At 53.3% G+C, this 25,776-nt stretch overlaps 2 protein-coding genes across 4 annotated transcripts in view; one reads left to right on the top strand and one right to left on the bottom strand.

The window, feature by feature from the left end:
- The first annotated feature begins 83 nt into the window (after nucleotides 1-83).
- Nucleotides 84-13,964, top strand: MRPL37 (mitochondrial ribosomal protein L37). The gene is made up of 7 exons (XM_039238601.1): nucleotides 84-486; nucleotides 3,335-3,518; nucleotides 3,614-3,729; nucleotides 6,397-6,582; nucleotides 8,712-8,869; nucleotides 11,790-11,993; nucleotides 13,739-13,964. The coding sequence occupies exons 1-7, from the start codon at nucleotides 141-143 to the stop codon at nucleotides 13,814-13,816; spliced, it is 1,272 nt and encodes a 423-aa protein (XP_039094532.1). The 5' UTR covers nucleotides 84-140; the 3' UTR covers nucleotides 13,817-13,964.
- A 4,912-nt stretch (nucleotides 13,965-18,876) lies between these two features.
- Nucleotides 18,877-25,776, bottom strand: part of SSBP3 (single stranded DNA binding protein 3) — a 161,206-nt gene continuing 154,306 nt past the window's right edge. For all 3 annotated transcript variants that reach the window (XM_039238461.1, XM_039238469.1, XM_039238479.1), the window contains 4 exons: nucleotides 20,487-20,565; nucleotides 20,209-20,237; nucleotides 19,978-20,079; nucleotides 18,877-19,215 (listed from right to left, as the gene is read on the bottom strand). In XM_039238461.1, the coding sequence (XP_039094392.1) occupies nucleotides 19,186-19,215; nucleotides 19,978-20,079; nucleotides 20,209-20,237; nucleotides 20,487-20,565 (240 nt within the window). In that variant the 3' untranslated portion in view covers nucleotides 18,877-19,185. The remainder of the gene's footprint in view (nucleotides 19,216-19,977; nucleotides 20,080-20,208; nucleotides 20,238-20,486; nucleotides 20,566-25,776) is intronic.

Raw genomic sequence — 25,776 nt, 5'->3', positions numbered from 1 at the left:
GGATGTCTTGAACGTGATTGGTTCATGTGGATGCCAATCATAAGACGAGCCTTGGAATCCAGCCCTTTTCTCTTCCAGCAGGCTTTGCGCGCGGGAATATGGCGGCGTCCAGGTGGAAGTCTTGAGGGGATTAAGTCGGGATGGCGTTGGCGTCGGGGACCGCAAGGCGTGCACTGGTTCGCCCTGTGTCGCTTGGCCTTGGGGGCTGCGGCACCCCGAGACGCGGGGCGTACGAGTGGGGCGTGCGCTCCACGCGGAAGCCCGAGCCTCCTCCCCTGGACAGGGTGTACGAGATCCCTGGACTGGAGCCCATCACCTACGCGGGGAAGATGCACTTCATGCCGGGACTGGCGCGGCCGGTCTTCCCGCCCTGGGACCCTGGCTGGACGCACCCAAAGTTCCGCCGCCCGACCCCGATTCACGAGCAGCCGCTCTACAAGGATGAGGCCTGCTTCGTCTTCCACCAACGTTGCCGCCTCCTCGAGGGTGAGGCCTTAGGACGGGCAGGAGGGGACCTTGTTCCTCCGCCCAGCACTGCCCCCGACCCTCTGTGGCCTTAGGCAAGACCTTGAAACTTTGTGGGTCTCGGTTTCTTTGCGAAATGGGGCCGGTGGCGATTAGGTCTTCGGAGGGTTTCAGGGGTAAGTGGGATGTGAAGTGCTGTGATTGTGTGAGGGAGTATTAGAGATGTTGAGTGGCGAGGTGAAAAGACTTGGTTTCTGGCCTAGCCCTGCCTCTGTCTAAATCTGTGTGATGTGGGGCAAGTGGCAGAACCTTCTAGAGCCTCTGTTTTCTGTGACTTAGTGGTTTTGACTAGTTGGGCCACATTGACCCTTGCAGCTCTTAACACCCAGGACACGCAACTGCACTGAGGAAATAGGTGGAGGGAGTTTATAGTGGAAAGACACAGTTGAAAGCGGGCTTAATCTCCTGGCCTATGGCCTCATTTCCTAGGATGGGTGAATGTGACAGAGGGATATGATTTGCCCAGAGATGCCCTGTGGGTTCATACTGAAGCCAGGGCTACCTATCTGGTTTCCTAGGTCAGTGTCCTTTGTCAAAGGTCAGAGCTGAGATGTTTTCAAGGAAAGGTCTGGACCTAAAAGCTATCTAACCTATTTCCGCCGCCTCCCTGCCTCATTCTCACTAAGAGCAAGTCAAAATGACTGAGCTGAACCCAGTCTGTCGTTTTATGCCAGAAATTATTTCCCAGGGTCCGTGGGGCTGGGAGGGCTTTTTATTGAGAGTCCCTTTCCATGTTGTTTTTTTTTTTTTTTTCCAAAGTTTACTTTGAGAGAGAGTGCATGCCCAAGCAGGGGGCAGTTGGGGGGCGGAGGCAGCAGAGAGAGAGAGAGGGAGGGAGAGAGTCCCAAGCAGGCTCCTCACTGTCTGCACAAAGCCAGACTCAGGGCTTGAATTCATGAACTGGGAGATCACGACCTGAGCTGAAATCAAGAGTTGGATGCTTAACTGACTGAGCCACCCAGGTGCATCCCTCCCCCCACTTCTGTATTCTTTCCTGTTCTTTCTTCGTCCCCAAATTACTGTGGGGATTCTGGTTTTAAAAACACAAAATGGACAAGTGTAGTGGGAGCAGTATTTTCCAAAGAGTACTTCCAAGAGTATTTCCAATTAGGAAAGGAAGAGACCTGGCAGGATTTGCGGACTAAGCCAGAGAATAAATCCTCGATTTGAAAAACAAACTTAAAGCAACCGGCCAGTCTCTTAAGCCCCTCACACCCATTTCTGAAAACTGACTTTGTAGCATCTAAACACCTCCATTGCCCTATGAGGGTGTTATAGACCTCACAAGACTTGGCACCCTTGAGTGACCCCGGTAACATTACCAGGCTTTCAGGTAGAGAGACTTATGTTCTCCTCCCCACCATCACTTACAGGGTGTGTGACTCGAAGCAAATTCCTTAGACTCTTGAGTTTCATGAAATCCATCCCATAATGGATTTCCTCCATTCCATAAAATCCCATCTGGCTTGTAGATAAAGTACTGGGCACAGGGTAGATGGTAATGGTCAGTAAATGGCATCTGTAATTATCACATATTATTCGTATTTTAGTGAACCATAACTATGAATTTTATTTTTTATATTTTTGAGAGCAAGAGATAGCAAGCAGGGGAAGGACAGAGGGAGAGTGAGAGAGAATCTTAAGCAGGCTCCATGCTCTTTGGAGAGCGCAGTGAGCTTATTCTGGGGCTCAAGATCATGACCTGATAGGAGTTGGATGTTCAATCAACAACCACCCAGGCACCCCCAAAATCTCAATTTTTTAAATTAAAAATTTAAATAAAATTTTTTTTTTCAAGTTTAAGAAGCAGTGGCAGTGGCAGAACTAAAATTCAGGTTACCTAACTCCCACTCAGGGCTTTTTCTGCTGCACCACAAAATCCAGAAGTTACGTTTGTTTGTTTTTTTTAATTTTTTTAATGTTTATCTATATTTGAGAGACACAGTGCCAGCCGGGGAGGGGCAACGAGAGAGGGAGACAGAGACACAGAATCTGAAGCTCTGAGGCTCTGAGCTGTCAGCACAGGGCTCGACATGGGGCTTGAACCCACGAACCATGAGTTCATGGCCTGAGCTAAAGTATGATGCTTAACCAACTGAACTACCCAGGCGCCTCCAAAAGTTACATTTCTAAATATTTGTATTTCTCACGTCATACAAGCCTCAAATTGAAAAGACCCATTGCTCTCATAGCATTTCATTTATTAGCACAAAGGAAACTGCCTGAAGGTGTCCCTCCCAAAGTACCCTAGGCTCCGTTTAATCCTAGGCACAGCTTTTTAAATGAAGATCTATCTCTGAAACAGTGGTGTTTTCCCAGCTGGGATGAGGAGCCTGCTACCCAAAGCAGTCACCAGCCAGCTGTCATGGGCTTTTTCAGTCAGGGATTTTGATGTGGGTTAATAGAAAGGATCTAGGATTTGAAATGTTGGCATCCATTGATCTAGTCCGAGTCTAGAGTCTGGATCTTGAGGCGACAGACAAACCCTTTCCTGCAAGATTCAGCCTTACGACCCCAGCCATCTTGGCTTCTGTTTGAATTCCTCCTGTGCAGACATCCATTACCTCAATCAACTGTTGACCGTCCTTGGGTAGACAGTCATTCCTGAAGCTGAGTTGAAATTTGGCGGCCTGGGCTCTTATTCTAGTTCTGACTCCTCAGATGTCACAGTACAAATCCTGTGTCTCTCAAGGCAGTCGTTTCCCCAAGAGGCTACTGAAGCAATTCTTACTGAGTCCTCTTTTTTGTTGTTTTTGGTGTGTGTGTGTGTGTGTCTGTGTGTGTGTGTGTTTGACTAATTACCCCAAAGGTGTGAAGCAGGCCCTCTGGCTTACCAAGGCCAAGTTAATAGAAGGCCTTCCCAAGAAAGTGCTTAGCCTTGTTGATGATCCAAAGAACCACATAGAGAACCAAGATGAACGTGTCCTGAACGTGATCTCCCACGCCCGTCTCTGGCACTCCACGGAAGACACCCCCAAGAGAGAGACCTACTGGTAGGTTTTCCCCGAGTCAATAAGATTTCCAGTGGACGGCTCTTGGGAGTCAGCCTTTTCCTTTACATCTCCAAACGTCTCTTCTTTCTTCCAAGCCCAGTCATTGTGGACAGTTTGATACAGCTGTGTAAATCCCAGATTGTCAAGCACCCCTCTCTGGCCAGGCGGATCTGTGCCAAAAACTACACGTTATCCACCACCTGGAATCGAGGTTAGTCATCTTGGTCTGTATTTTATCTTTCTACTCTTAGCCCCACTCCCAGCTCTCCACTGCCTCCTCCGTACCTGTGTTTATTTCCGTCCTTCATGGCCCCATTCGTAGGCTCAGACAGCTCCTCCCGTCATTAGCCAGAGGCCAGTCTTTTCAGTTTTAATCACTTCTTCCCAAGACGTAAGTAGATCAACCGTATCTACTCAGTATCTGCTGAGTGCCTGTGAGTGCATAAATGTTGAAGATAAGAAGTAATAAAGAACAGTCCGTCTCTGCCTTCACAAAGCTCATACTGGACTGCAAGAGCCTTTGTACCCCATTCATACTTTTCTCCTTTTCCAAATCCGTTTTCCACGCAGCTGCCAGAGTGATCTTTCTAAAGCACACTTCCCTCCCCTGTTTCAGATCCTTTGCTGTCTCCCAGAAGCTTAAACCATTTGCCATCGGATCCAGACCCGCTGTGACGTGGCCACCACCTAGTCTTTCTAGTGTTACCTCCTTCTCTGCTACCCCTACCTTCACCCCAATCCCCGGGCCAAATTCTCACTTCAGCCACCTGAAGCTTTTCAGCATGAAACGTTGACACCTTTTGCACTGCGCCGTACGTTCTGTCTGGAATGTTCTTTCCTACTTTCCTCCTTTGGCTAAATTCTGCTTGTCTGCAAGGCCTCGGCCCCCTTCCTACGTGAATGCAGAGGTTAGCTCGGCCTCTGCTGTGCTGCTTCTGCCTGTCATGCCTGTTTTTATCAGAGCGTGTATTACACTGTATGGGAATTCTCGGATATCTTCTCTGCCCCACTAAACTGAACTTCTGATGTCAGGGAGCATGCCTTACTCATTTTTGTCCACAATGTCTTTACAGTTCATGGCACATGATAGTGCTGGCTGAAGGGATGGGTGAATGATTACCGCGCCAAGGTCTTTGAGGCAGGGATGTTCTGATCGGTGGGATTCTGGAGCAGGGGAACCAGCTCTGGAATGATTTGGGATTTTCAGAACATCTGCTTGGTCAGATTTCTCCAGCTTGCCCCTTTGAGTATGGGCTTCCTGGCACGGATTCAGCTTTGCAGAGGTAATGGCACCACGAAGGAAATTAGTGATCCTCATTAATAGAGGAGTACTTGTTGGCCCATCATCAAGTATTACCTCTAATTAAACTGCCCCATTTGGAGCTGCCACTGGAGGAGGGATGTGGAGGGAATTGAATTGGAAACCACACTAGAGTGGTCTGTGGGGAGAATCTGAAACCCAGGGTTAGGAGAGGTCCAGGCATATTTATCTTCCTTGCAGATTATATGTGAGGAAACAGGAAATACTTCAGAAGACTATTCTTGAGGTGTGGGTATGATGTATTTTAACAGGTGGGTTAGAGTTTATCCATCCACAGATGTAGTATCCCTGTTTCACATACCCCGTGAGGGTGAGCCTGCGCTAGTTATATGACAGCGCTGTTGGCCAGACCATTACCCCTGGTCTGTTATCATCACATTATGATTTGATGATTTCTAAAAACCCAAAGTACATTCAGAGGAAGATCTGCTTCCGTGGAAAATCTTCAGGAGGCCATTCTCGGGGAGCCTTTCAGGCCCGCTTTGCCCAGTGGGACACAGCCTCCCGTGGGGACCTCTGTGAAGGGCATCTGCACACGCTCTCGGTGTCAGGTTTGCTGCTTGGTCTGATGCATGTTTGTTTCCTCATAAGCTTTTGTCTCCGTGTAGCAGATACGCTGATCCCACCTAGGTGAGGCTTTCTGACTGGCATAGGGTTTTCACTGTCAGTTGTTGAGGACAGTTGGCCCTTTTCCTGAGTTTAATAGCCTTTCTCCTCAGCCTCAGATCTCAGTCCTTCTTTCTCCCTCCCTCCTTGATGCAGCATGCTCTAGTCACCTGGATTTGTCTCCTTAAACTCTGCCGTGGGGGAGCACGCCTCTGTGCCCCTGCACAGATCATTCTTCCTTAACTGAAATGTTTTGCCTTACCTTTCTTTGCCTGGACAAACTGTTAACCAACCAAGGGCAGTGTTGCCTTCTGAGGGAGATTTGGCAGGGTCTGGAGACATTTTTGATTGTCATGACTTGAGGAGCGGGCAGTTCTGCTGGCATCTAGGGGCTAGGGGCAAAGGGATGCTGCATGGGACAGTTTCCCTCCCCAAAGAATTATCTGGTCCAAAGTGAGAATAGTGCCAGAGTTGACAAACTCTGCTCTTATCTGTCCTTCGGAAGCTAGTTTGAAGGCACACCACTTTCACAAGGATTCTCAGACCGCCCAGAGGGGGTCAGCTTTCCCTACCTCTCCTGTCTCTGAGTATGGCTCATACTTTTGTATGCACCTTACCTGGTGAGCTTGAGAGCAGAGGGTAACTCTCATTTCTGTGTCCTCAGCACAGAGCAGGTGCTTGGGAGGATCTGTGTGGGGCAGCCTTGAGCCCTCAGAGCCTGCCCGGCCTCAGGCTCATTGGCCAGGGAACACAGGAAGAAGAGTGCATCGATCGGTCCCCTTCTCAAAATCCCGGGGTTAACATCTTAACCTAAGTTTTGTTTTCTGCAATTAGGCTGATCAGCTAGGAAACTGGTAAGACTTGAGCATGGCGGGATGAAGGTTCTAGGCTTGGCTGAACCGAGGTAAGGCTTTAGATCAGGGTAGACTAATTGTCTTTCTCCCCTTTTAGAGTCTTTTCTCCTTCAGGTCCGTGGTTCTAGTGGAGCCCGACTGAACAGCAAGGATCCGCTGTCCGCCATTGCCTCCAGGGAGGAGGTTGAAGCTACTAAGAATCATGTTCTTGAGACTTTCTATCCCATATCACCCACTATTGATCTTCAGGAATGCAACGTTTATGATGTGAAAGACAACACAGGTAAACGTCAAAGCCTTTGCATTTCCAGGTAGCATGGAGATGTGGGTCGTGCTTTTTCTGAAAGGAAAGGATATATTGAATGCTTACCAAGTATGCGCTCAGCGCCTCATGTGCATTTTCTCCTAAGAGCCATGTAGCAGCCCCTGGGGCAGGTACTGTTGTCCCTGTTGTGTAGGCAAGGAAATGAGACTCGGAGCTTAAGGGGTTGAGTTCAAAGCCCGATTTTGCCTTGACCTCTGAGAGGTAACTATTGCGTCATTTGGACTGGGTGTCTTGGTGGCCTTTTGGCCAGGTGCCAAGTGTTTCCTTTATTTGCACGTCTCTTGAGAGACCCCCTTCTCTCTATGCACCCTGTAGACTCTGGCCAGCATTCTGCTGGGGCTGAAGAAGTCCCACAGGCCTCAAATGGGGCTATTCATCTAAGCTCCATCGAACAAGGAACCACCATCTCCCCAGGCAGCCAAGACAGAAATGAGGGTGTCAGGCCAGGCAGGCCCGCTGTTTGCACCATCCAGCCCATCCCTGTGCGTTGTAGAGGCTTCCTCCCGGCCTCTCCTCATCTCCACAGTGACCGCCTCCGTCAGTCCCACCGTCTCTCAGGCAGCCTCTCGTCACAGGTTCCTGGCTGGCCAGTCTGACTGAGGCTGCTTTCTGTCAGTTCCTCTGGTTTTCAGGTCCAGGGACACCCTTCTGAAGCAAATTCCGTCCTTCCCTCCATGCCCACCTCTCCACTGCCCATTGGATAAAGTCGGAACTCCTCAGCTCATCACATGAGGGCCGTCAGGCCTGGCCTCGGCCCCCTCTCCAGCCATCAACCTCACCTTTGTCTACCGACCCTGCAGACCCTCCTTTATTCTGGCTACATGTAACTCATGGAGCCCTTCTCACCAGAGGATCCGGCACGTCCTCCCCTCAAGATTTGTGACCATCCACCTCTTTTTACCTTCACCTCAGTAGTTCATCTGTCACAGTTCTTCTTTGGAATCACTCCTTCCCAGAAATGCTGTGGGGCCTTCCATTGTCGTCCGGGGCCTTTCATCTGTCCTCCCCCCACCCCTGACTTACCCCGTATCTTCACATATCCCTCTGTGTGGAGATGGTCACTTTCTCCGTCTGCTCCCCCTCTATACCAAGCTGTGCTTGGCCCCTATTCCTGGTGCACATCTCAGGCTGGGCGCACGTGGAGGGCCCACTGGAAGTGCGCACGGGAAGTCGCGCTTGCCTCTGGGATTTTCTTTTCTTTCTTTCTTTTTTTTTTTTTTTTTGAGAGAGGGTGCAAGTGAGTGAGGGGCAGAGGGGGTGGTGAGAGAGAAGCGGGGCTCACCCGAAGCAGGGCTTGTGCTTACCTGATGCAGGACTTGAACTTACAAACCCTGAGATCATGACCTGAGCCGACCACCCAGGCACCCACCTCTGGGATTTTCATAGCCAGTGTCTTCCCGGCCTCTTTCTTCCTCCTTTTCACCTGCTTTCACTAAGCCAGGTTACTCTTTCTGAAAGCTGCCAGCTTTCCCAGGGCTTACTCCCAGTGGTGCAGGGGATGAGAATGATGGTCTGGCAGGTTGTGGCTGGGATGAACAAGGGCTAAGCTTTGATTCTCAGGGCCAGTGTTTGCAGCTCACTTGTGAGGTGGGAAGCAAGTTATTTATTGCTAATAAGAAAGTATGGAACTTCGTCAACGATTTGCTTTTAACAATATAATTATTATAGATTTCAGGTTTTCTTCTACTGACATCGTTGGCACCTGTGTGCCTGAATGAGGGAGAAAGGGGTGGGGTTAGAGCTGGCATGCAGGAATCACCTGGCACAGGTTGGCGACATTTTCAGTGAAGCGTTAAATAGTAAATAGTTTCGGTTTTGCGGGCCACAGATGGTCTCTGTGACAGCAACTCTATAGACGTCATGTAAATGAGTGGACATGGCTATGGCCCCAGTAAAAGTTTGTTTTCACCAACGGGAGGGGGCCAGATTTGGCTGGCAGGCCATAGTTTGCCATTCCCCGGGCTGTGGGGATAACATCTGCCTTTACTGAGTCCATAGGCACTGAGCTAAGGTGAGGTGACTTTCCTAAGGGTTTGGGACAGGCTGATCATCCTCTCCACCCCTCCACATGGTTCTGTATCTTGCAGGATTCCAGGAGGGTTATCCTTACCCCTACCCCCACACCTTATATTTCCTGGAGACAGCCAGTTTACGCCCACACCGCTTTCAACCAGATCAGCTGCGGGCCAAGATGATCCTGTTTGCCTTTGGCAATGCCCTGGCTCAGGCCCGGCGCCTCTACGGGGTACGTACGTGGAGAAGACACCGAGGTACTTGACATGTTGCTGGCCTCCTGCTTACACTGCTCATAATAAAAAGGAGACCCGGGCGGGGGTGTTCCTCGCTTGGCTGAGGAGTTTTAGGCAGAGGCATGTCCACTCACCTACAGAGATAAACTGACATCTGTTGGGGCCCTCCTCTGTGTGCCTGTCACAGATCCCTCATTTGTTGATCAGAATAGCTCACAAGGTTTCTTTGTCATCCCCATTTTCCAAGCTACGCCACTGAGTACAGCCAGCCCAGCATTACACACAGTGAGTAGGGGAGAGGGGACCGGAACTAGGTGCACCCAGCGCCTGCAGCCTCAGCTACCTGTGCCCCCGCACACCGCCTCGGTTCTCGGGTATCAGACCCGGAACAGGAGGCTCCTTTGGGCAGGAGGAATTAGAGCAGTAGATGTGGTGCAGGCCTGCCTGCCAAGTGAAGATGGGCTCCGGGGACCCAGAAACCATTGGTGATAACCCCTTGATTCTGAGAGAGTGTCTCAAGGACCTAGGTGGTGCCACGTGCAGGCTGAGTAGTTGTCCCACGGAGCCAGCCCCCAAATTGGTGAGAGCCTAGCCTGGAGAAAGGCCTCCCGGGGGGGAGTAGGGGATGGCAGTATGGGATTCCCCAGAGCAGGCCTGGGTCACTGGGCCCCGGGGAGTGGGGGGTGGGGTGGGGGTGTATTAGGGGGAGTGCTGAGAGCTGCTGCCAGCTCCCCCCTGCAGGAGTGAAGAGACTCGCAGTGTTCTGTTTCCCATCCTCCTTGGTCTAGGAACTAGGTGAGCTCGGGGAGCTGTGGTTAGCTAAATGGGACAGGGAGTGGAGTGGACCTTGCCACTATAGTGGACATCTGCCACATGCCAGATGTTTAATTAGTATTCTTTAAATCCGTGATTCTCAAAGTATGGTCCTGGATTAGCTGCATGAGTGTCATCTGGGAACTTGTTGGAAATTCAGAAAACTACATCAGAAACTGGGGGTGGAGCCCGAGTAACCAGTGCTGTAGGAAGCCCTCCGGTGATGCTGGTATAAGCTCAAGGTAGAAAACCACTGCATTGTCTAATTCTTGTAGCTTCATGTTACAGAGGAAGAAACTGAAGCTCAGGGAGGCTAGCTAACATCCCTAGCGTCACACAGCTAAGAGATTAGCCGCTGTCACATCTTCGTGTGGCTTTCTTGTATCTCTCCTATCCTTGAGGGTTATCTTTATTCCCGTTCTCTGACTGCATACACATGAAGGCTCTGGAAGGTTAGGTGACGTGCCCAAGATCCTGCAGCTCTCAAGTGGGGAAGCTGGCATTGGAGGCCCGATCCCTCTAGCTTCAGAGGACACGCTGCCTCTCGACTCTGGGGCAGAAGGAAGCAGACAGTCGTGTACCAGGTCTGCAGGCTCGTCGTAGCTCCTGTGCCAGCTGTTGCCAGCAGAGCCTGGGTAGCAGTGCTGACACTAATTGCTACCCGGTTGGGTAGGAGAGGAGACCTCCCCCACCCCCTCCAGGTACAAATTATTCCTGGGGTTGTGAAGTTGAACAATTATGGGAAGAGCCTCCATGTAAAAGGTAAAATTGCTGAGAAATTTATGTACTACCTGCAGTTTTATTGATCTGTAGAGGGAGATAAGAGTCAATACAGAATTCTCAGCTAACACTTAGAGGTACTTTTCTTTTTATTTATTTCTCATGCAGCTGAGAACAGGTATTTCTAAGGCCAGCAGTCCCGGTGTGGCCCACACTGAGGTCTGGCATTAGCTATTCCTAATGTCGCGTTCAGCCCTGGAGGGGTGAGCGCAGGCAGCATTTTTGAATCCAGGACGCTCTGCGTCCTGGGGCTTGCCTGTTGGATCTTTGTCCTGTGCATAGTCATCACCAGACTGGACTCTGCCAAGTCTCCATAGCGTGAACACAGAATTTATCATCCACACTGAGGCTCTACCGGGGGCGCATAGAGGTACTCCTGTCAGATACAGTGGGGCGCTAGGTGGCAGTCACAATGATAGGGTTTGAAGTGATTTCATAGCTTGGGGTCCAAGCCTGGCTCATGTCTCGTGGGTAACTTTAAACAAATTATACCACCTCTCTGAACCTCAGTTTCCTCATCTGTGCAGTGGGAATAGACTGCTAGAATTGTGAGATTACGGATGACTTTATGTAAAACTGGTATAATGCCAGGCATGTGGAAGGCTTTCAGTAACTGGTTGCTGCTGTTATTATTATTATTATTATTGTTACTACCAATTGGCACTGATTGAAAGATAAGTAGGAAATGCGTTGACTGGAGAAAGCCTGGTGCTGACAAAGTAGACATTCCAGGAATCTGACATGTTCTGGAGTTGCATCGGGAGCATGAAGCCCAAGTAAGGCAACTGTCTGCAGGCCCAGAGCATTCCAGACCATCAGGAGCAAGGCAGAAGTGGGAAGCGAGCTTGCCGGGGCATGGGCCAGGCTGCATACCGGGCCACACGTCTGTGTGACTTCAGATAAGTCATTTCCCTTGCTGAGTCTCAGTCTCCTCATCTGTCAGGTAGAGTGAGAACTGAGTGAGGTTATATATACTCGCTGACCCTCCAGGTTAACATTCGATGGGACTGATGGCGCTGCTGTCACCGTCACGAAACGCCATGGGCTTGAGGGATTTCTTGTTAACTTCCCAGCTCGCTTTCCTGTTCTCTGCCACTTGCCCAGTCATCACCTCCCAGGGGCAGGGGCTATTCAGCGCGCTTAACCATGAGGTGCCACGTCAGGCAGGGCCAGGCTGGGGGCGGGAAGGATGGCCTTGTCCCGGATGGTGCCCTGGACTTAGGCTGTGGTGCAGCCCTTAAATGGGAGCGGACATCTGTTGTAAAGGCCAGAACTAGAACCGACCATTCCTCGTTGGATTTACGTGACCCCTTTCCCTCTCAGGGTGACACGAGAGTTCTGGAGCAGCCAGTAGTTGTGCAGAGCGTGGGCACCGACGGACGCGTCTTCCAGTTCCTGGTGTTACAGCTGAACACCACAGACCTGGCCTCCAACGAGGGCGTCAAGAATCTGGTCTGGGTGGACTCAGACCAGCTCCTCTATCAGCATTTTTGGTGTCGCCCGGTGATGAAAAAGAAGGTTGTTCTGGTAAGTCCAGCCATTTCCAGTCTGGTGATTGGGCTAGGGCTGTGACTCAGTCTCCCCAGAGCAAGCCAGGGGTGAGGTTGAAGGGAGGCTTGCGAGTGGGACCCTGGCTTTAGGAACTTCCTGCCTAGGATCTTTACCGGGGAGGGGGGGGGAGGGTGGCGGGCTACTTTAGCCCTGCCTGTCACCTAAAATGGCGCCTTCCACGCTGGGCCCTGCCCAGCCCTCCCCTCCCCTCCCCGTGCCCCCCCTCCCCCCGCACACCCAGCTTCTCGAGGCATGTGCCCAGCTGCTAGCCCGGGGTCTTAGTAGGAGCTGCTGCTTTTGTAAAGGAGGCTTCTCCCCCCGCCCATTTCTCTCTTATCTGACCAGCCTCCCTAAGTGCCTCGGGGGGTTCCCCATGGCCCCCAGGCTCCCCGATTCCTAGCATGTCCCACTGCTGTTCTGTGCTCAGCCGTTCCCAGGTTTTTTCCTCCATCAAACTGAGCCCCAGGCTCCTCAGAGGCAGGGCCTGTGGACGAGGCATCCGTTCATGCATTTCACTCCACGGATGAGGGATTCTGCCTGGGGCTCATCCCCGCCGCCCCCAGGGCCCCACTCTCCAGCAGTGCGTAGGCCTGCTTTCCGTGCAGTGGGTGGTGGCCGCGTCTACTAAAGTCGTCACGTCAGGCAGCGTTGGGCACTCTGAAGAGTTGGGGGCTGCGAGAGAGCGGAGTAGGGGTGCTGCCAGGTCAGCGGCTGATGGCGTCCTGGGTCCCGCGTGGGCCTGAGCACACGTGCTGTGTGGAGCTGGCATTGGGCCCTTGAACAGTATTGGTGTGTCAGCTGCGTAGTTACCTCTCCAGCACCTGTCGGTGCTGTTTCTGCCCTGTAAACATCTCCTTGGTCTGGGCCCTGTGCTTTGGCTCCAGACAGCACGGTCTGTCACCTGCAGCCACATCCGCTACCCCTGCACTCTCTGCCCTTATCCTGCTCTCCTTCATGTCTCTGGGTCCTTTCTTCTAGAACACCGACTAGTGCCAGACACATCCCAGTTGCTCAGATGGCTCCTCGTCGCCTTTCTAGTTCAGCTCCTGCCCCCAAGCCCCGCACCCCAGCATAGACCCCAGGCTCCAGCCTCACCCTGCCCTGCCCTCCCCTCTCCTCCTGTGCACTGGCACATACGTGTACTATGTATACACATACACTGTGAAGCTGCCTGCCTTCTGTCTTTCTGGCCCACCCTCCTTGCCCTTCAGTACTCATTCATACATGGTCTCTTCCACATATGGGAGTCCGTGAGTCATCTCCCCTTCTGCTGTGAGGCCTGTCACCTTTTATTGCCACTGTTTGAACACCTAGCTGTAAGCTCCTTGAGGGCAGAGGCAGATTCAAGCCACTGTTGGCTTTGTAACACCGGGGACAGGCCCAGCACAGGGAGAAGGGGCCCGATCCGTGGGTGTGGACTAGTGACGGATTATCATCCCCAGGAAGGAAAAGGCTCAACAGACCCTTTGTTCACGGTGGCTGAGGTGAGAGGGCTGAGGCATGAGGGCAGTACCCACCGACGGGCTGGCCGAAAGCCCTGTGAGTGCTTCATGTCCTCCTGCCCTCAGTCCTCTCTTCAGTGCTCGCTCCCTGGTGCCCTTCTTGGTCCATGAGAGGAGACTGATCGTCCGGGTCTGAGGGTTTACGTAAAACCAACCTCTGTGTTCACTGCTGCCATTAAACTTAGAGGCAGGATCCTAACGGGCTGTGTTTTTTTCCAGGAACCTGTTGGGCCGACTGGTTTCCAGCCAGAGACATTCAGGAAGTTCTTAGCTCTGTATTTGCACGGTGCCGTGTGAGCCAAGGAGCACTCCGGTCTGAAGCCCCCCGGCCCCTTCCCATGGAAGACCCTGCATCCACGGCAGTGCCTGCCCCGAGCCTCAGCGCTCCCTTGGCCCTCTGGTCTGGCTGTCAATAAAGAGCCCTTGCGGGGCACCGGAGCCCGCGGCTGGTGTGGGGTGCTGTCTGGAGGGGCGCCTGTGGCTGTGTGTAGGTGGTGCCCGTAGCAGGTGGGGGCCTGGGAGCCTGACTGCCCGACCTTAGGCCCAGCTCTGCCCATGGCCCATTTTGACTTTAGAGAAGAGTCTTTGTCTCTTTGAGTTTCACCTTCTTCACCCGAAACTTGAGGAAAATGTGACCTCCCTTGTTCTGCAGACCATAGATGATGTGTATGTAGCATCTGCCACATAACAGGTGCTCTCTGACACTCATGGGCTCCTAGGGGGCCCCTCGAACTGTGGGCACATTCCATAACGACTGCAGGAAATCTGAATAGTATTGATTGTAGATTTCTCCTCAGCATCCGGGCCGATAGACTGGAATACAGCTCTGGTTCGGCTGGCCTCTGTAGTCACATAGCAGCCAAGTCCTGCCCTGGGCCTGCCACCCCACGCACTCTTGCGGGGTCAGTGTTTCTGTATTCAAGGAAGGTTCTGGGTGCCTACTGTGTGCCGGGCACTGTTCTGGGCCCTCAAGATAAGGGACCTCAGATAGTAGAAGGTCACCTAGGTCACTCAGCTGGTGGGCTATGTCACCAGGAAGCTAGTCAAGATGATCTGCAGGTGAGGTTGGGGAGGGCCTTAAGGACTAGTGCCTGTGGGGAGTGGTGACGGCATCGCTGCACAGAGGGGTCTCGGCCCGTTCCCAGTCCCGTGGGTGGTGTGGGTGGCGAGAAGCTGAGCCTTTCTGCAGACGCCGCCAGCCTGCCACGATTGTTGGATACATGCTGCTCCCCTGTGCGAGAGAGGCGGGTTGGGTGGCCTTGTTGGGCAGAGTGCGGTCCCCGGAGGGCCAGGAGCAGTTAGAGAGGCCAGCAGGCCTGCCTTGCCGCCTGCCCGAGGGCCTCTGGAGCGCGTGCTGGAGCAGCGTCCCCGCCACCAGAGCTGGTAAATGGCAAAGTGGAACTCCAGCCCTGTGTGTCTGGCTCCTGGGCTCGCACTCCATCCACTTTGCCCCTTACCTTTTTGGCCTGGTGGGCTGGTGGCGACAGCTTGAAGCCAGGCTGGGCGGGCTGAAGCCCCTGGAGACCAGCGGGAGGTGGGGGGGAGGGCAGAGTCAGCCCGCTCGGGGCGGGGGGGAAGGAGGCTGCGAGTCAGCAAGCATGAGACTGCCAATAGATGACCTTGCAGCTCAAGGACTGCCCCGGGAGGGGCCGGTGCTGCAGGCTGGGCTGGGCAGCAGGCCCTCCTCAGTCCACCTTGAGTGAGGACAGTCCTAGCAGCTGGCCCTGGTGTGTCCCCTGTAGGACCTCAGAGCTAAGCTCTGGGCGCCCACTGCACTCCCAAGTGCCGTGAGCTGACCTGCATGGCAAGGCAGGCAGGACTTGGCCGGTTTTATCCTCCCCCTACCAGTGGGGAGACTGAAGCTCAGAGAACATGTGGAGCTTGAGGAGCTGGAAAACTCCTATGTGAGGACAGCTGCCCTTTCCACAGAGAAGTAGCCACTTTCAGATCTCAAATGCCCCTTCCCTCAGCCTCACCACTGCATGCAGGGTGTGCTGGCTGCCCAGAGAGAAGAGTCCAGCCCGTCAGCACAGCGCAGCACAGCCCCTTCCAGGTTTCCGTCACTCCCTCCCCAGAATGCAAGCACATCAGGTGCTTCCTCGTCCCCAGCTGGGCCACCAGGGAAGACTAGGTCAGGACTGGGGACTGAGCCCTAAGGTTCGGCACTGCAGCCCTCCTCCAGGGGCTCCAGCCCACTGCATGAACACCTGCTGTGTGCCTGGCCTCGTGCTGGGAACCAGAGACCCAGAATGAGCCCTGGTCTCTGCTTCCCAGGAGCTCCCAGTTTGCTGGTGGCACTGACAGAGTCACGCTGGTCTCTGTATCCACAGAAACAGGAACCCATGAAGGCTACCTTTCCCCCACCTGAGCACCTGGACCCATAGGTGACAGCACACGGGAGGGATGCAGGGGTGCCCACTCGACAAACATCCGGTTATCCCATGAATAACTTGAGCACCTGCTGGGTGATTCTGGGGACAGGTAACACTCAGATGTGGTCCACAGCTTTGAGGAGCCTAGCGGCTGGGGGGCGGGGGGTGCACAGGCCAAGGGGCAGTGCGGGAGGTGCCTGCTGCTCTCACCCTACAAGCAGAGGTGTTCAGGGAGATGCGAGGCAGGACCCCCCTGTAGGCTGTGCCCTTCCCTCCCTACCAGAGCCCCCACAACCTGGGTTCCCATCCAGCTTGGCACCCCCACACCATGGCCCCTGCCTGCCCGAGTCCTGCCTGCGAGTTCCAGGTAGCCGCTTGCTCACCACCACCTCCTTGGAGCAGCACTGGGCTGGCGCGTGGCAGAGGCTCCGTGCTGGTGGAACAGAAACTTTTCCAGAGCTGTGAGAGCAGGTCAGTCCCAGCCTGAGGCTCCTCTTCCAGCAGTGAGGGCTGCCCAGTTGTTTGAAGGTGTCTGTGCTGAGGAAGAGCCAGAAACCTGATCCAAGATGAGGGAAGGGCAAAACGCAAGCTTCCAGATCTCCCGTCACACCCATGTGGACTCTGCCCTCACCCCCCCCCAGTAGGAGGAACAGTACCACCAATAGCTAACGCTGCTGCTCCTACGTGCAAGGCCCTGTGTAAACCCTTCTCAAAAGCCAACTCCTCCTCCCGACAACCCCATGAGGTAGGTAGACCGTTATATCCATTTAGAGATGAGGTCAGCAGGCACAGGTATAAACTAACGCGTCCATGTCACAGTGAATATTGGCAAAAACGGGATCTGAAACTGGCAATTCGTGTCTGGAATGGACAGACTGTGTACGGGTGTACTGAGCCCACGACCCTTTCCCTCCCCTTCTGTGGACCTGGAGCGAGGTCCCCAGAGCTCAAGGGAAGCAGAGCTCTACTTTCTAAACGCTCATACGCCAATGTCCTGCTGCTCGCCTTGCCCCTCCCCCCACCAGTCCACCTTGCAGGATGCGGCGTTTGCGAAGGGCTACTCTGAAGACCTTCACCTTCCCAGGGCTCCCACTTCCCTCGGACGGGCACCAGAACAGAAACACAAAACTCAAGCTCTGTGGGGGGCCCCAGGCCAGGACCAGTGAATCACTCCACCCAGGTGGGAAAGCCGGGCGTGGGTGCCACCCTCGGGTCCCCACCGGCACTGGCCCGCGCTGCCTCTCCTGGGAAAACACCAGGAACCTCTTCTACTCCCTGAAAAATACATTCTGGCCGTGCCTGCGAATATTAGACGGGAGACTGACGGCTTCCCTCCCAACCCGCCTTCCCCAAAGGCCACTGCAACTCTGCACAGAAAATTCAGAATTAACATGCCCAGGAAAACAGGGCGGACAACTTGAACACAAAACAAAATCTTGTTATGCGCCAGAAACAAAAACTGTACCCAACCAGTCACCTTGCATTTTGTAATCAGTATAATAAACTCCCACCCACGTTTGCCCCCAAACATGTCAGGAAGGGCTGCGGAAAAAAGATGTCCCTTTAATAAAACGTTATCAACATATATCGTACACAAACTACAATGTATCATAATTACTTTTTTTTTTCCTCTCTTAATTCAGAACCAGACTACAAGGTAAGAAAAAACACAGAAACAGCTACAATGTTCCCAATAATCCGCACAAGGTCTTTTTTCAGGCAGATGGTATCTCACATAGTATGATATACATGGATCAGGAAGGGGAGGGAGGAAAACAAACAGCAGCTACAGGGGAGCAGGGAGGAGGGGCTGTAAATGTACAAAGAATTCGGGTGTCTTCGGGGCAAGACACGGAGGTTCAATGGGGGTGGTGAGGTGAGGGAGGCCACGAGTCACCCCTCCTGGGAGGGGACAGGCTCCACTGTCGCATTTGTCGGTTTTTGAAAATAAAAACAGGACCGGAAACAGCACATCTGTTTGGTTGTTGGTGTCCCCCGCCCCCCAACAGCTATTCCAAAGTCTTTCCATCCAGTTCCAAGCGTATACAGAGCAATTCTGATCAATTCCCATCTTTGAAAAAGAAGCAAGTATCAAGAGAAAAAAACCAAAAGGAAACCCAAACTCCAGCCCTACGGTGCCCGCACACACCACGAGGACGATGCGAGCCAGGGCCACGGGGCGAGAACGCGGGGGTCACGGTTGCCATGTCCCAGGTCATAGCCATCCTGTTGGGGGCGGCCTCCCCCATGCGCTCCGTCCAGGCCACCGCCCAGCTGGCAGGATTCTCGCTGGGAAGACGGGTGGGGGCTGAGGAGAGGGCCGGAGCGGCAGGGAGGCCGGGCGGGGGAAGGTCCAGAAGAGAGAGGAGGAAGCAGTCCTGGGAACACAGTGCATGCCACCGGGTCACAGCGCGTCTCCGCTGTGGCAGAGTCCTGAAAGCGGTCAGGTGGTCTGGCCCCTCGGGCCACATATGGGGGGGGAGTGGTTCTGGGGTCCCAGTTGTGCAGCTGCCGATGCCACCTCGCCGGGAGAAACCAAGCAAAAACAAAACACATTCCCACCCCTTGCTTGCCCGTCCGCACAAACCGAAAACCCCAAGTGGAGAAAGGGGACTTTGTCTCTTTCCAAAAAAGGCCTTTTGAAAGAAACCACCGATTGTAAACTGCCCAGTTTATTATTATTATTATTATTTTTAGATGGCTACAAAGACAGCGTGAGATCTCACACCTAGACTAGCTTTCCCGGTTGGGAGGGCTTGGGGACAGACAGACAGCAGGGCACTTTTTTTTTGTCCTTTTTTCTTTTCTTTTTTTTTTTTAAAGAAGAAAGCAAAGAGGTTGATTGGGGTGGGGTGGGCAGGGGACTTGCTAGAAGCTTCCGTTTTTAAAAATTTTACCCCCCCAAAAAACCCCCCTGAAAACAAATTAAAAAATCCCAATAATGGTAAAACCCCAAACAAACAAACAAACAAAAAAACCAAAAAGTGTCATGTACATAAAAGGTCCTTTTGGGAAAGGGCAAGGGGTGGGATTTTTCTGGTCATTGACTTGAAATATATTTTTGAGTTTTGTCCTTCATGTTTTATGGAATAAAAAGTTCGGCCTTTTTATTGCATGAAACTAAAATTGGGACAGGTTGGGGGACTGGAGGAGGAGGGTGGGGGCTGAGGGGGAGTATGGTGACGCCCCTCCCCCAGCTCCTGGGTAATGACACCTCACTTCTTCTTGCATAATTTCTGGCATCTTCCCGCCCGCAATGCCGGCTCTCTCAGCGTCTCGGAGAAGAGGAGGGGATCACACGCTCATCGTCATGCTTGGAGAATACTGGAAGGGGAGAAGCAGAGACAGGGCCGTGAGGGCCAGAGTGTAGGAGCCCTGGGGGCTGGGCAGGGCCAGTCTAGGAGTGTGGCTGGGTGGGGAAGCCTGTGAGGGCTCTGCCTGCTCAGCACTAGCCGCCCCTCCCCCTCCCCCTCCTGGGAGCCCTGGGGGCTGCTGTTACCCCCTACCCCACCCCCCTTTCTTCTCAAATCCCCTTCCTTCCAGCTGAGGAAGCAGCAGACACCCCTTCCCACACAGCTGCTTTCCTGCAGCTCGCCCAAGCTGCCCTGGTGGGGGGCCAATCTGGGATTCTCACGAGCTGCTTAATCATGACGTCGTTTCTTCTTATGGAATTGTAAATGGAAGCCAGGCCCTCTGCATGGGGATCCCGGAAATCTCTGGGTATATGAACCTTCCTCCCCAGGACAGACAGCAGTGGACCTCCCTCACAGGCCCACTGAGTCCCAACACAGGGCTTTTCCAGCTGTATCAGCTTTATCAGTGTTGGAGGTGATGTGCTTCCCTTTGGAGGCTTCCAGAAGGTCCTGCCAGTGGCCAGGGTGGCAGTGGTTGGGGCCATGCAGTGGGGAGGTGAGGGCTCTACCAAGGACCAAGGTGAAAGCCAGAGGCACAGCTGTTGGGACACCAGCCTGCCAGGCTGCTCTTGGCCGGCGGGCACCGCAACTTGTTACAGAAATAGTCCCTGGTCCCAGGGGTAAGATGATGATCCAGGGACGAAATGGGGGGAGGGGTGCGTGCAGCACTTACATTGTCATTCTGGAAGGAGTGGAGGAAGTTCCCTCCTAGCTCACCATCGTCTCGAGGGGTGCCTGGAGGATTGCTAATGCCACTTATGTTGTTAGGAGAATTCTGGGGAGAGGAGAGAGGAGGTGAGCCCCGGTGCCCCAGCAACCTGCCCACCCGATGGGGAGAACAGTGTTCTGGGGACTCAGGGCAAGGTGGATGCGACCGGGGGGAATACACACAATGCACACTCACTTTGGGTAGTCCATCTATGTCACCTGACCCTGGAAGGAAGGAAACACCAGATTCAGTTTCTTGTTTGTTCTTCTGTGGACAGGTCTCCAAACCCACCCGAATCCCACACTATTTCTGTGCAGAGAATCTTCTGTCCTGGCAGCATCTCTGGCGATCTTCCTACGTGCCCAGCCGAGGTCAATGGGGTAGACCAGGCCTGGCCGGGCCACGGGAGGCTGCTTGGGCAGGGGCGCGCGGGGTGCGGGTGTGGCACGACCACAGGGCCAGTGCCCGCTTACCTAACGATCCGTTCATGTGGTGTGGCTCCATGCCGCCCATGCCTCCCATCGGGCCATCTGAGCCTGGACCCATCGGGAACTGGGAGAGAAACATGGCGTGAGCGGGCCCCGGGCCCTCCGCACTCCTCTCAGGGGCTCCCACCCCCAGCTACCAACGAGCTGTGCCCTCGGAGAGCTCCCATCTGGCTGGGCTCCCCTGTCAGGCATGCTGAGCTATCTGCTGCCCCCAGAAAATTGGAGCTGGTTCCTCTCCTTGCCCTTGGAATTGGGCAGGGGAGGGGTGTCCTCCCTATGCACCAAGTGAGAAAATAAACCCAGAGAGGGAAGACGCTGGCCCAAGGCTACAGTGTGGTGCCGAGACAGCTCTCTAACCAAGCATCATGGACCCCATGACAGGGCTGTCTCTATGGGACGGGGCCTGGGGCACAGGTCAGAACCTCATAGACACACAAATGGGTGACTGTGTGCAGCTGTGCAGCCAGGGGCCAAAAGTATTAACGTCTCTCATCCCTATTTTACAGATAAGGACTCTGGAGCACTGAGAGTGGGAAATTCTTTGTCGGAAGTTGCCCCCACCCCGGGAAATCGGAAGGGCGGGGACTGAGGCGCAGGCAGCCTGAGCCTGGGGCTATCCCACCAGCCGCCTCTGAGCGAGTCCTCAGGAATGGAGTTTCATGGGTAAGATAACGAGTGACTTGGGGGGCAGGGGACCAGAAGCTGGACTGTCCCCCCATCCTGGGGACAATGTAGAGGAAGGCCGCTGAGGCCAGAGGCGGAATCCGCTCTACCCCAAGCCTCGGGCCTGTGGGGAACTCCTAAACCATCTCAGAAAAGCAGCAACCAAAGGCCGGAGGTCATATCCCACAGCCGAAAAGGGACAGCTGAGCACCGTCTGGAGAGCCAAGGCCCTGTGATGCAGACCAGATGTCAGGGTGCACAGGGGTGGAAAGGGCAGAGTGGAGGACAGTTAGGCATCTGCCCTATGCTAGGGGCGAGAGATACAGAGTCAAGTCATAGCTAAGCCTGGCCCGGAAGAGAAGTCCATGGCTATGGACACCTAACCACCCCACAGGACAGAGGTGCTGAGTTCCCAAGGGAGCTGCAGACGAGGCAGGGCCAAGGCTGCAGGGAGAGGCACTGGGGAGAGGGCAGAGAAATCCGAACATGCTGCATGCAGGAGGCGGAAGAGGCCAAAATAACAGAGGACAGAATTTGGGCAGGGGGAGACAGTTCACAGAAGTCATTCTAAACAAGGGTCCTGCATAAGCAGAGAGCGGCACTCCCAGACTGCAGGGGTGCGGCTAGGGTGTGAGCCACCCCCACCACCACCATCGAGGCAGCCTCCTGGCCTCCTGCCTTCCCCAGAGGCCTCCCAGGGCCACTCACAGGCACAAAGTCACATTTCTTGACATCTGGCAACAAATTTCACACTTATTAATCCACGTGAGAAGAGGGCAACAGTGACTGGCTTTTTAAGGAGCCAACTCAGGGGACACAGTTACCAGACAAAACAGTCCCCGGATATGATAACGTCAGAAATAATGGCATGTTCTGACTTTAACACGAGCGTCTTTTTAAAACTTTTCATCTTCTTGTGCCTTATCATTTCTAACAGCTTGACTGAGCTGGAATTCACACGCCGTACAGCTGGCCCATGGCAAGCAAACAATTTGGTGGTTTTCAGCACATCTGGAGGTGTACAGCCATCACCACCATCAATGTATGAACGTTCTCATCCCCCCGTAGAGAAACCCTGTACCCAACAGGTCACTCCCCACCCACCTCAAACCCCCGGCCCCAGACAACCATTAATTTGTTTTCTGTGTCTATGGATTTGCCTCTTCCGGACACTTCGTGAAAACGGAATCGTGTATGACCTTTGCTCGGCAGGTCTTTGAGGTCCAGCCATGTTGGGGCACAAAGCATCACTTCACTACTTCCGGCCAAACCACATCCCATCATATGGAGAGGCTGCGTTTGTGTGTCTGCTCCGTCAACAGACACGCTGCTCGTGGCCACATTTTAGCTATTGTGAAAAACACCGCCGTGAGTATTTGCGTACCATTACTATGTGGACCCGGGTTTTTATCTCTTGGGTAGATACCTACCCAGCAGTGGAGCCGCAGGGTCCTGTGGTACTTCTGTGTAACCTTTCGAGGACCCGCCACACTGTTTTCCAAAGCAGCCGTGTCATTTCTCGTTCCCCACGGCGCCGTGAGGGCTCTGAGGTCTTCCGGCGTCGTGCTTGCCATGTGCATCTCCCCGACGGCCACGAAGCGGAGCACCTAGGCGTGTGCTTACCGGCTACGGGCACATCTCTGCAGAAATGTCTGTTTGGATCCTTGGCTCGTTTTTTAAATGGGGTTGTTTTTTCATCACTGAGCTCCAAGAGGTCCTTGCGTATTTTGGAGTCAAGTCCGGTATCAGATATGCAAAGATTTTCTCCACGCTGCGGGCTGCAGTTTTACCTTCTTGATTGATGGTGGTGCCCCTTTGAAGCATGGAAGTTTTAAATCTTGATGAAGTCCAATTTATCTGCTTTCTTCTTTTGTCACCCGTGTTTTCAGCGTCGTAGGGAAGGAGGCTTTGCTTTCACCCGGGCCACATTGACTCCTGTTTTCCTCGGAGCATGTTACTGTAAATGCTGTGTGTGTCGAGGGCTGAGCGCTCTGGGGCGGTTCTGGGTTCCACTGTGGAGCAGCATCTACTCCTGCACTCGCCTGCACACACACAGCTGTCTACACCGCCTGTTTACTCTGTGTCCGTTATTTTGTTACATAACTGCTATTATTTCAATAAAACCATAGTCAGGCTAGTTAACAGCAACAGTTGGTAGAGGACTAGTTAAAAAAATAAATGGTTTGTGTGAGAAAAACAACATTTTAATAATGTTTCTGTCCTCTAATAGAGTAATTTATTTGAACTCTTTACTGGATACTTAAGTTTCACAGCCTATTTCCTATGTATTCTTAAGATATACAAATTTAAGATTTTTTTTAAAAAAGCTAAATGCAATGGACTGACTAAACAGATATTACTTATATTCAATTTTTAAAAATGTTTCTTGGGGCGCCTGGGTGGCTCAGTCGGTTAAGCGTCCGACTTTGGCTCAGGTCACGATCTCACGGTTTGTGGGTTCAAGCCCCGCGTCGGGCTCTGTGCTGACGGCTCAGAGCCTGGAGCCTGCTTTGGATTCTGTATCTCCGTCTCTCCCTGCCCTTCCTCTGCTCGTTTTCTTTCTCTCTCAAAAATAAAGCATTAAAAAACAATTTAAAAAATCGTGTTTCTTTTGGTCCTGTATTATAATAGGGGATTTTTGCTCTGCATTTTTTTTTTTTTAAAGATTAGAAAAAGGTTTTGTACAAAGAGGTACTAGCACGGTTTCTCTGTCAGGTAGATGTGCTGGATAATCCATTTGAGGGAGGTCATTAGTCCAGCCTGACACAGCCTACGCCCTCAGCGTCCCTTTGGGAACACACGTGGCACCGACGGAGGCCACATTCCTGGATGGGACCTGGCCAGTTTGAGAAGGCACAGCAGGACAGCAAACCCGGGCCACGGAGCTGCTGGTGACCATCTTGCTCTCGAGGGTGCGATGGGGTAAGAGGTGCCTGTTTTTCTTCCAAGCCTTCTCTGAATTCCCCGCAGCCTCCAGGCCAGCCTTTTTTTTTTTTTTCCTGCAGTGCTAACCGAACACAGTGGCAAATGTACAATTCACTCTGACTTGCCACTGTGCTCTCATCCGGCCCTGATGTGGGTCCAACACGGTAACCCCCACATTCACCCTCCACAAAAACGTCCATGCGTCGAGTATTCAGGACTTTGTGAACTTGCGTAGGTTTCTGCACCTGTAGGAGTTCACTTCCAGCTCCCTAAACACGTCCATTCCCTTTGTACCCACAGGCTGGGTTAGGGGGATGAGTGCTTGCCGGTCAGGCCCCCTGCACCCTGAAACTTGTCAAGCTGGCTGTGCGGTCTCCAACATCCATGATTTCTAAGCATTTCGAGGCGCACTGGATGTCGTTACCACGGGGACCTCGCTTTCTCAGGGAAAACGGTGTTAAAGCACAGAGGCAAGATGACCCCGTGAGGTCCAAGCTGGACACCAGGTAACTTAGAGTTTCGGTGAAGAAGTTGGGAAAAGTCCTACACAATGCGGCTGCCCCTTACTGGTGACATGTTCTTGGGCCATCTCATTTCCACAGCAAAAGTCACTACTTTGGCCGATGAGATTTTGTTGCATCCCCCCCAACCCCTCCCCCCAAAAGACCCAGGTGAGGTCTGCTCATTCTCTTCTAGGCTCCTGGCGGCCCCCAGAAAGACCACTGAGAGGTTCTAGAGAAACAGCATCTACACATCCATCTTACTGTGATTCCCTGTGTTCTCAGCTCCACGGTTCCCCAGTGAGAGAATGATATCCCGGTGGGCTGGCCTCATACCATCTTTCCTCTGGCCCGCGATGCTGCCAGCCAGCATGCGGGTGCGCACCTGGGCCCCTCCCCACCCCTGCGGAGCCCAACGTCCCGTTACATGTATCTGGCATGTTCTGAGCAGGTGGGTCTGGGGAGGGACCAGAATCTTCCCTTATGAAAGCCTGGCATCGCAAGCACGTTGTCCCCTTTTGTGGCAGTGCTGGGCACAAGGTGTGTGGCAAGGGTGGCAGGTAAGTTTATTCCCCAAATTAACCGTGTGCTGCCTGCCAAATACGCAGAGGGACGAGCAAGGTCTAGCTTGCATGTGCACGAGAGAACAACCATCTCAGATCTGTTTTCTGCAGCTTCGTGAAAGTGGTCATGGAACTGAAGCTCCAGCTTTTGAGCAAAGTACCTACAAGCGAGGAGACATGTTCTTGTTGCCATGATCTGAGGTTCCACTTGCTAAACTGCAGAAAGGCCCCCTGATTGTTGGCAAGACCTGACAGCACGGGCCTGATGCCGTAACAGACCGATACTGACCGCCACAACTCCCCCGTGGCGGGTGCCGCACAGGACGTGGGTGCAGCTGAAGGAAACGCAACGCCCTCCGTTCACAGAACCAGAGAGGGAATGACGCGGTGGCAGTGGCGGGGGCACTGGGGAGCTCCGCCTGAGCGATTTCAGCAGCCACCACTCCCCGCTGAGCAATAGCGGCCTGGGCTGACCGAGAGAGCTGTGCACGGGCACTCTCACCCCTCCTCCGCACACACACGCCCCTCCCCGTCCTTTCCTTCTCTTCTGTCTGGGCCATGCTGGTGGCAGAACCGTCATCCTCTCAACTCTCAGAAAACACAGACCTCGACTCACAATGTGGA

Source organism: Hyaena hyaena, unplaced genomic scaffold (assembly GCF_003009895.1).
Source record: "Hyaena hyaena isolate Hyena2069 unplaced genomic scaffold, ASM300989v1 scaffold_5, whole genome shotgun sequence".
Taxonomy (NCBI): domain Eukaryota; kingdom Metazoa; phylum Chordata; class Mammalia; order Carnivora; family Hyaenidae; genus Hyaena; species Hyaena hyaena.
The sequence above is the reverse complement of the archived record's forward strand: the minus strand, read 5'-3'. Positions and strand labels throughout refer to the sequence as shown.

What these genes read in the sequence shown, in the direction of transcription:
- MRPL37 (XM_039238601.1), top strand. Translation starts at nt 141, where the DNA reads ATGGCGTTGGCGTCGGGGACCGCAAGGCGTGCACTGGTTCGCCCTGTG. An exon ending in ACGTTGCCGCCTCCTCGAGG is followed by an intron (nt 487 to 3,334) that starts GTGAGGCCTTAG and finishes ATTACCCCAAAG; the next exon opens with GTGTGAAGCAGGCCCTCTGG. An exon ending in TGAAAAAGAAGGTTGTTCTG is followed by an intron (nt 11,994 to 13,738) that starts GTAAGTCCAGCC and finishes GTTTTTTTCCAG; the next exon opens with GAACCTGTTGGGCCGACTGG.